Genomic DNA, 10,794 nt, shown 5'->3' with positions numbered 1-10,794 from the left:
TCTATCATAGATAGGGAAGGCTCTCAGACTAAAGAGAATATTTGACTATGAGTCATCGCGAAGAAAGAGAAAATAAAATTTAACTTATTTAGCTTGTAACTTTTGTAAACATAAACATAATAAATGAAAAGAAGATATTAATCATGCAAAAATAGAAATCATGAGCTCATATGATAGAGTGACTATCATAGGGAGGGAAGGCCCTTGGACGAAAGAAAGAGAATTTTGTACTATGAGTCATCGCGAAGAAAGCGAAAATAAAAAATAAAAAGATAAGTTGTGACTCGTGAGTTTTTATTTCAATGAAATAATTTGAACCGTGAGATTAAATCAAATAACTTAAATGAAAGGAAGAGGGTGGGGTTGTATGTGTGTATATAGTCTTTTTCTAATGAGAGTATCCTCATTCTTTTTCATAAGGGTACACTGTTAAAACGTGCGGTTTGATAAAGTCAAATTTTAATGCTATTAAATCACATAATTTTATATTGTACTAGAAATTAACTCTATTAAGTTGTATAGTTTAACAGTGTCTCGATAATTAAAAAATACAGGCATTTGCAGTAGAGAATGATATTTTATACATACATACATATACACATACGTATATATAGAAATGTTCTAATATGAAATTTTAAAGTGCGCGAAAGTTCAGAAAAACGCATAAACCGTGGGGTTTTAAAGGTTTAAAATACTTAAACCACACAGTTTTATAGCTTTCCTAGACTTTTCCTACACCTTAAGATCTCGGATCAGAAAACTACACTCTCTCTCTCTCTCTCTATATATATATGGATCTAGCTATGGTGCAACGGGTACACCATACCCTTCTTTTTGTGTTTTTGTGCTGCAGATCTCACACAAATGTAGATTAAAGGGCAAGGATGTGTTTGTTTGTTTATTAACAATACAATCCCTGATATTTGCTGAAAATTTAGAAAAGTTAAAGTTTACAAAATTTTGTGCCAATATCTTTTTTTCCCAAATTCTCTTAACACCAATCACTAATCATCATCATTGTGTTATAGTACCTACTTTTGCAAGTTATAATCAAGAGATCAAACATGTCAGATGCATCAAAGACAATAAAAATTAAGACAGATTTTGAAATCTTGTTAAAACTCTCATTTTTTTTTATCATTCGTTGAAATATTCTTTTTACCTAAGAAAAGAAACTCAATAACATAATAAGAGGAGTTTTACTAATATAACAACAACAACAACAACAACAACAATAATCCAATTATTAGAAAGTCCTAGAGTTAAGATTATTTAAGGAGAAAATAGAGAGACACATGGAGGAGAAGAAGGAAAGAAGACACGTAGTAAAGCATAAAAAAATTCAATTTACTTACAGCTGAATTTCATTGTATGATTAATAGATTATGTGTACAAAAATGTATTTATATAATTTTCTTTTATATAAAAAGTTCAATTCATTATTGTTTATGTGATATAGGGCAAATGAATCTTAAGGCAACAAGAAAGTAGCTTTAATGACAATTTCAAGTTTCTCTTATTTATTACAATTGATTAATTACATGTTTAATTGAAAAAGGAAAAAAAAAATTGGGAAGAAAATAGAGGCGAGGGATTGAAGAAAGAGGAAAAATAAATTACTTTAATAAACTGCAAATATAGAAGAGATTAGGGGGTGCAGTCAAAAAAGACTAAAAGAAGGGGTACGGTGCACGCGTTGCACCGTAGCTCAATCCCTATATATATATATAACAAAATAAGAATACCACTAAAATAAAATAAAAGATTTTAACATATTATTAGACCAAAAGAAACAGAATACAAATGTAGTGAAATCTGAATTTTTTTTTTTATATTTCAGTGATATTTTCACTATTATCAAGGATTTTTTTACTAGAGAGTGTATGTGTGCCACAAGGGCCTTTTAAACAAATTAACTTTTTGTAGTCTATATGTTAAAGGGTGATCTCAAATTGTATGTGTGGTCTCGAATTTTAAATAGAGGGTTACTTTTTATAGTCTATCTGTTGAAGTGTGGTCTCAAATTTGAGACCGAATCACAATGTCGTTTATCGTGTGCATCTCTCGTTGTTTTGTCGTCTATTAATTTGTAAACGACCTGTCGATATAAGTCTGCTTATAAACTTGTTCAAAATGACATTGTTATACGTCATTCTACCAACTTAATTAAGTGATGCAGATGCATATTGAATCATTCTTAGTCGTCGGATTGATTTAACACATCTTATAAAATAGTGATGATTGTTCGCAGATAGGATCTCCTTTATTTTATTCTATGCGCCCATACCACACATCACAGGTTTTTCTTCTCCTGCAGAACATTGTTGTTTTGGATAGAATTATATATATATATATGATACACTCTTACCTAATAATCTTCGTTGGGACTCTTACCTAATAATCTTCGTTGGGCGGTTGGTAAGAATGATAATAGTACTACTGGCACCCCTCAGATATCTGCTTAACCCCATTGATTAATATTGTAAGATCCATTATTGCTCTAAAAATGCCTTCCTTCTAAACAATGATTTCTCTCACTCCCAAAGAAAAAAAAAATCAGAAAATTCAATTTTTGTTTTCCTCTTCTCCCTAATTGTGGAGTTTTACTACCCACCATCCACAAATTTACGGATGATAAACGTCTTCAATGCCAATCATTGATTTTAATAAAAAATACATTAACTAGAGATTAAAAACTTTAATGATATGAATAACTAACCTTTAAAGAATTACAAGAAAATAGATTGTTATGCAATTTAAGTTAATTAATTGGAAACATGAAATTTTTTCTTTCGTAATGATATTTTGCAGGAAACAAAAAACTGTGGTTTTGCATAGAGTTTAAAAAGAGGGAACATGCTTTTTTAATGTAATTGGTCTTACCAACTGAACACCGGTTTATATAAGTTTTCCTCCTCGCGATGATACAATTCTCTCCTCTCCCCCCCCCCCCCCCCCCCCCCCCCCACAGGAAACGAAAAAGTGTTTTGACACAATACAAGCCAAGCAAGATTCAGTAAGCTAAGCATAACAAACCTAGAAAATTTATATGCAAACCGCAATTTTTTATTTGGGTGCTTTTTTAGTAAGATTTATACATTGGATCAAGAGGCTTTATATAGAAAATTATAAACAGCCCAAAAAGAAAAGAATCCCAATAAGAATGGGACTATTGGCACCGCTTTTTATCTTATAAATCCTCACACTCTTGTAATCACAATAGAGAACAAAATAAGAATCTAAATAAACCTCTATATTTCTCCTTGAAAGAGAAAAAAAAAAAAACGTTTTCTCCCTCAGCAAATTCTTTATCCACACCTGAACCCACACGTAAGCATTAAACTTTTTTTTTTTTTTTGCAAATTCTTTGCATCATTATCAATCTCACTCAAGTGTCAAGATAAAATGGATTTTAAAATGAAGGTGAGTGCTAACAGTAATGAAAAAAAAATTTCAGTATTATTTTATGGAGTTCACTTGAAAATGGGTTCCAAAATTAAGTTGACCGAGTTAGAAAATAACCATACCTATTAGAATAGTGCTAGGGAGAGAGAGAGAAACGAGAGAATCACGAGAGAAATGCTGCCGTTTGGCTTCTCGTTTCTCTCGCCAAAGGAAACAATAAAAAATTAAAAAAATGAATAAAGAAATGGGAAACAGTAAAAGAAAGAAATCCAAACCTTATCTCTAAAGAATAACTTCGTTGTTACAGTTACAACAGATTAAGTCATTAAGAAGCAACAGTTGAAGAATAACACAATGGGCAAAAATAAAAACTGCTACAATGACCAGTGACAACCTAATAAAAAAACCCAAAGCATAGAAATTATACATTAACAACAAAAGAAAATTTTTATGAAGCTCACTTGGTGCAGTATCATGGGTTTGTTAGCAAAATCAACCAGCGGTTTAGGGACACTGAGGGTCAAAGGCCTCAACCGTGTTCCAAATTCTCCAACAAGAATAAGCACTATCATGCTGATACCCTTCACAGCAGAATCTTGTCATCTGAACAAAAATAAATTCAACTTGGCAACAATGCCAGAAAGAGCAAATTTAAAATAAAATCAAAGAAAACGAATTCACAACAATTAATCTTGCTATCCAAAATGCATAAAACTTAAACGGAAACCGTTAAGGAATTGATCAAGAAAGTGAGAGGTAAGCAGTGAGATCAATCGAGAGAAGATGTACGAATATAAAGACTTACAGAGAAGAGTGAGTTTTGGCTCGATCAGCGTTTACCGGACGAACTTTCAAGCAAACGAATTTACAAATCAAAAGAGAGTTAAATTTTATAATTATTATTAATTATAATTTTTGGCGAGTTGGCGTCTCGCTTCCGTATCTAGCATAATGCTGGCATGACTCTTTTTTCTTTGAGTAGTGTTAGGGAGCGAGAGATAAGGTTTGGATTTCTTTCTTTCACTGTTTCTCATTTCTTTATTATTTTTTTATTTTTTTATTATTTCCTTTGGCGAGAGAAACGAGAAGCTAAACTACTGTCGTTTCTCTCGTGAATTTCTCGTTTCTCTCGCTCCCTAGCATTTTCCTAATTAATTTAGCTTTTGGAGTGGCAGATCCATGTGTCCATAAATAAGGGGTGTCTCTTGTGTACTCTTTTGCACCTAATAAACATCAAACGAAAATGAAGTCTCCCTGCTCTTCTGTCATCCCATTGGTCTTTGTTCTTCTTTTATCATATAATAGTTGGGTTAGTTATGCCAACGTTCATGCAACTTCTTCAAAGCCGGCTGATCACCATGATGAGAATTTATTTCTTGATTGCCTTCGCTCTGATAACTCCTCCATTTCTCAAGTGATTTACACCAAATACAGCCCTTCATATTCGTCCGTCTTGAGCTCTTCCACACAGAACTTGAGGTTTTCAACCCCAAACACCCCAAAACCTCAGGTCATCATCACCCCATTAGACGTATCCCAAGTTCAAGCAGCCATTAAATGTTCCAAAAAGCATGGCTTGCAAATCAGGGTTCGAAGTGGCGGCCATGACTTTGAGGGTCTGTCTTATGTTTCTCATGTCCCGTTTGTCGTCATTGATTTCATAAATCTTAGCAAAATCAGTGTTGATGCAAAACAGAAAACAGCTTGGGTTCAATCTGGCGCCACCCTTGGCCAACTCTATTATAGAATTGCTGAGAAGAGTAAAAATCTTGGCTTTCCAGGCGGAGTTTGCCCTACCGTTGGGGTTGGTGGACATTTTAGTGGCGGAGGATATGGTATCATGTTGCGTAAATTTGGCCTTGCTGCTGATAACATTGTTGATGCACACTTGATTGACGCCCATGGCAGATTGCTTGATAGAAAATCAATGGGCGAAGATCTATTTTGGGCAATTCGAGGTGGTGGAGGAGCTAGCTTTGGAGTCGTCGTTGCATGGAAACTCAGGCTGGTCACTGTTCCATCAACTGTGACTCGATTCACAATTACAAGAACCCTGGAACAAAATGCAACAAAGATTGTTCACAAATGGCAGTACGTTGCAAATAATCTTCATGAAGATTTAGTGATCGAAGTTGGCTTAATCAAGATGAATTCATCAATGTTGGCTGCATTTTCATCCTTGTTTCTAGGTGGGGTTGATAGGCTCCTTCCGTTGATGCAGGAGAGCTTCCCTGAGCTCGGTTTGAGGAAGGATGACTGCACAGAAATGAGCTGGATTGAATCAGTCCACAATCTTGCTGGATTCGATAAGGGACAGTCCTTGGATTTGTTGCTTGACAGGAATGCTAGATCCAATGGGCTTGTTGTGAAATCTACAACAAAAAGTCCTTTCAAAGCAAAAGCAGATTACGTCAAGCAGCCTATCCCTGAAAATGCATTTGAAGGAATATATGATAAGTTTTATGAAGAAGAGGGAGAAACGGCTTTCATTGTATTGGTTCCTTATGGCGGGAAAATGAGTGAGATATCAGAGTCTGAGACTCCATTCCCACATAGAGCTGGTAACTTATACAAAATTTTTTACGGAGTTTCTTGGGGAGGAGATGGAATATCTCAAAGACATATTGACTGGATCAGGAGCTTGTACAGTTACATGACGCCGTATGTTTCAAAAAATCCTCGGGAAGCATATGTCAATTACAGGGATCTTGACATCGGAATAAATAACCCAGGATACACAAGCATAGAACAAGCTAGCATTTGGGGCAACAAATATTTCAAGAACAATTTCAAAAGGTTGGTTCATGTGAAGACTATGGCTGATCCCCATAATTTCTTCAGAAATGAACAGAGTATTCCACCACATACATCTCGGAGGAATAAAAACGATGGTGATTAAATATTACTTTTGGGTATCTTGAAGTGTCCCGAATAGCTAATAACTAGACAATATTGTATTATAAATTTTATTTGTACTGTTGTTTAATAAGATCTGACTCCTAGTTTATTTAAAATTCATGTCAAGAGATCCTTTATAGCAGTCAGAAGAACGAAAATGGCCCCATAATATAGTAACTGATCACAGGCATGAGTACTAACAGGGTATGTAGCATAAGAAAATTGAAGGATCAGGGAAATTTTTTAAATATCTTCTCTATGGTAGAGAAGACGAAACCTATACGTAGCAGCAGCAGCCAAAAATTTGCATCTAAGAATCTTCTTTGACCAAATATCTGGTTAATAGTCAAGGTGGATTTTTTATCTTAATTTCAACAAGTCATGGTTAAGAAAGTTAAGTAGATAAGACAATCAAATAGATTATCTACCATCAAGAAAAACACCAGTTTGGATTACAGTTGGTACACAATTCCATGATTGGAGGATGAGGCATTTGGATTCAATATTCACGAGACAAAAGTAAACAATAAAGTTCTCCAAGAGCAATTTTCTTTCGATAGAAAAAGTTTCAGTCTATGTCTTATTACTTGCAGGTTGCCAATTAATCTCCTTCTATTAAAATAAGAAGCCAAAAAATATTGCAATCGATTAGCACCAGCCAGACCATCCAATTTTGAGACTGGGTTTGTAAGAGTAACCAACCAATAATATGCTTTGGGAGATTAAGAAAAGAAAATAACAATCAATATCCGAAAAAGCAGTCAAAGCCAAAACATGAAATTCGGTCCAGATAGATACTCACAAACAAGCTGCAAATACACAAATAGAAATAGCTCCACATCAGATGCCAACCACAAGAAATAAAACAAATTAAACCTGATGACACTAAGCGGCGACAAGCTTACGTCTTCTTCCCACGCCATTTGAGCGAATTGGTTCTTGATCAACGAAGCAGCGAATTGGGACAACGGAGCAAGATATCGCAATCGCCGTTTCCATTTAACAATTTTCTTTGTTTTTTTTTTTTCGTCTAAATTGTACTATATAATCCAAGTTATAGAAAACAAATTTTAATCGCTTGGGTCGGCAAAATGGTATGGCTGAAAATGCCTCCACGCTGTTGATTGTTATATCCAATGGTCAGACATGGTCAAGGACCTGAGCAACAAAGATGTGCAATTAAGAAGGACATAAGTGAAGCATATTTTAAAAATTCTGCCTTTCTAGCCTCTTTCAACAAACAGTAAGGATTTTACCGATAAAAACCCCGCAGCTTTAAATCACGCTCGAATGACTAGCGTAACAAGACATCTCGAAAAAGAAACAGAGTAAGAAACTTTATTCATCAATTTCTTAGATAGTTCATTCGTGTCATCATGAAGGGATTAGGTTTCTTGTACCTGTGAAAAAATTGATCTAGATTAATTGGAATTGATTTTTGTTGACAAAATTTTTCTTCTATATTTTTTTTTTCATTTTTCTTGTCTCCTCTTCTAAGATCTATATTAATAATGAACGGAGATGAAAGAGCTATGTTAAATTCAGTATTTTTATTTTGTGACTTCATTCAATCAATAATGTTATTTTCACATTATTGAGAAAAAAAATGAAAAAAGAATACACTAGACACAGATTGCTATCTTAATATTTTCATCATAAGTTTTAATATGATATTTATTTATTTATTTTTATTAAGATATTTATTTATTGGATGGTTAATTTTATAACTTACATTATTAGTGAATAATACTATTTGTACCAAAAATAGCACAAAAAAGAGCAAGAGTAAAAAGAAAAAAAATTCTTGTAATGAACTGCTTTTTTTTTTTTTTGGTTGTGTAGTTTTTTCTTTTCATTTTTTTGTCTTCTACACTTCTAGTGATGGATTGCTATTTTTTGTGCACACACACTATTGATGACAATTGGTAGGGGAGGGGATCGACAAATCTGTACCTATCCCTAATAATCTCGTACCCTCCCCGTCCCTGTCATAATTGTTTGCGAGAAGGGGATGAGGAACCCTGAATAATAAAAGAGGATGCTCGAGAGTACTCAATCCCCAAATAAAAAACAAAAAAGAGAACATGAGGTGGGATGAGGATTTCAAGGAATCTCAATTCTTTCCCCGAATAAGATATTGGGTATTTAATTATCCTGATCCCTTTCCCAAATAACAAATTGGTTAAAAAATTATCCCTATACCCTTTTTGAATGGAAAAAATTCTTGAGAACTCTTGCCACTTGGAAATTTTTTATGTCCTTACATTTATTAAAAATTAATTATTACTACTATTATTTTTACCATATAATAGTTTAATGTCACCTCATTTGAAATATATAATTAGGATATTGTTTGACTGTATCATTATTAAAAATAAAGATAAAAAAATGTAAAAGTAAGAAGGGAAGAAGAGAGAGTTTGTCAAATAGAGACACACAAATAACATATATATTAATTACATAGGCAAGCAAATCTTCTGATAGCATTCAGGGAGAATACTTTCAATGAGGCTACGGAGAAGGGGGGGGGGGGGGGGGGGTGCTGGAGAACGGAGAAAAAAATATACCTTTTGGCAATTGAATATGATGCGCGTTATGTTGTGCGGCAAGATCCAAAAAAAAGTTGTCAAAAACATTGTATCCAAATCAAAGTTTAAGGTCATACAACATAAAAACATATTTGTTAACTAAAAAGTTTCTAACTGAACTAGACCCTATATGAATTACGAAATAAAAAATAAATTCATCTCAGGTAATGACTAATCCTGAGGTTAGCGAAGTGATAGGCTCTTCGATCTACTCGGAAATCTGAATACCTACGAAATTTAAAAAACGGAACCTTCAGCGAACTTGACATATTCTTTAATTTGCCAACAAGCAATTAATATATACACCATATAATTTTAAATGTTATCCGTGTCAGGATTTTCCTGTTGCTACCTCTGAATCATCATAAAATATATTGAACATAAGTGTATGAATCATCCAGGAAAATCGAATGTGGTCAATCTGGTGCCACTCTTGGTCAACTTTATTACCGAATTGCTAAGAGAAGTAAAAATCTTGGTTTTCCAGCCGGAGTTTGCCCTACTGTTGGGGTTGGTGGACATTTTAGCGGCGGAGGGTATGGTTTCATGATGCGTAAATTTGGCCTTGCTGCTGATCATGTTGTTGATGCACACTTAATTGACGCCGAAGGTAGATTACTTGATCGAAAATCAATGGGTGAAGATCTATTTTGGTCTATTCGAGGCGGTGGAGGAGCCAGCTTTGGAGTCGTTGCATGGAAAGTCAGACTAGTCACTGTTCCATCAACTGTGACTCTATTCACCGTTATAAGAACCATGAAACAAAATGCAACGAAGATTGTTAACGAATGGCAGTACATTGCAAATAAGCTTCATGAAGGTTTATTTATCGACGTCGTCTTAATCAGAGCGAATTCAACAATGGTCGCTGCATTCAGTTCGTTGTTTCTAGGTGGGATTGATAGACTCCTTCCATTGATGCAGGAGAGCTTCCCAGAGCTTGGTTTGAAGAAGGAAGACTGCACAGAAATGAACTGGATTGAATCAGCCCACTCTCTTGCCGGATTCCAAAAGGAAGAGCCGTTGCATTTATTGCTTGACAGGAATTCATCTAGCAGCAAAGGGTTTTTCAAGGCAAAATCGGACTATGTTAAGCAGCCTATCCCTGAAAGCGCCTTTGAAGGTATATATGATAGGTTTGCTGAAGAAGAGGGACAAATTAAGCGCTTTTATTGCGCTGATCCCTTATGGTGGGAAAATGAATGAGATTTCAGAGTCTGAAATTCCGTTCCCTCATAGAGCGGGTAACATATACAAAATTCTGTACGTAGTCGCTTGGGGAGAAGATGGAGCATCTCAAAGGTACATCAATTGGATCAGAAAATTGTACGGTTACATGACTCCATACGTTTCAAAAAATCCTCGAGAAGCATATCTCAACTACAGGGATCTTGACAGCGGAACAAATAACCAAGGATACACAAGCTACAAAAAAGATAGCATTTGGGGCAAAAAATATTTCAGGAACAACTTTGATAGGTTGGTTCATGTGAAGACTACGGTTGATCCTCACAATTTCTTTAGAAATGAACAAAGCATTCCACCACTTTCGTCTAGAGTGCCGAAGAAAATTGGTGATTAAATTTTATTTTTGGGAATTTTGAAGTGTCCCTGTGGATTACTTGTGAATTTAACGTAAAATTTCAGAATAAAATTATTTTCAAGGATATCTACGTGTGTATTGGCAAATAAATTCTGCTTTGTAATGATTTGCCGCATGAACTTTCATGCATATTCTAATAAATCTCATCCGTTTTATTATGAACAAACAATTCTTTTCTTCTCTTAGTTTTCCCTTTTTCTTCCATTTTTCATCTTGAAACAAGTGCTAATACAGATTTATTTATTTTTTATTTGATGGGATATTTGTCATTTTGCTAAATTTCTTTCTCATCAAAACAAA

General features: G+C 34.4%; 2 protein-coding genes across 2 annotated transcripts; both read left to right on the top strand.

The window, feature by feature from the left end:
• The first annotated feature begins 4,599 nt into the window (after positions 1-4,599).
• On the top strand, positions 4,600-6,345 carry LOC18042366 (berberine bridge enzyme-like 18). The gene has a single exon (XM_006431478.2). It carries the CDS (start codon positions 4,649-4,651, stop codon positions 6,302-6,304), a length of 1,656 nt encoding a protein of 551 aa, XP_006431541.1. The 5' UTR covers positions 4,600-4,648; the 3' UTR covers positions 6,305-6,345.
• A 2,042-nt stretch (positions 6,346-8,387) lies between these two features.
• Positions 8,388-10,473, top strand: LOC18042365 (berberine bridge enzyme-like 24). The gene is given in 3 exon segments (XM_024183354.1): positions 8,388-8,392; positions 9,293-10,052; positions 10,054-10,473. Coding segments are annotated over 3 exon segments (1,185 nt in total).
• Positions 10,474-10,794: the final 321 nt, after the last annotated feature.

Source organism: Citrus clementina, unplaced genomic scaffold (genome assembly GCF_000493195.1).
Source record: "Citrus clementina cultivar Clemenules unplaced genomic scaffold, Citrus_clementina_v1.0 scaffold_5, whole genome shotgun sequence".
NCBI classification, from domain to species: domain Eukaryota; kingdom Viridiplantae; phylum Streptophyta; class Magnoliopsida; order Sapindales; family Rutaceae; genus Citrus; species Citrus x clementina.
Note: the sequence above shows the minus strand (reverse complement) of the source record. Positions and strands in the feature narration are given on the sequence as shown.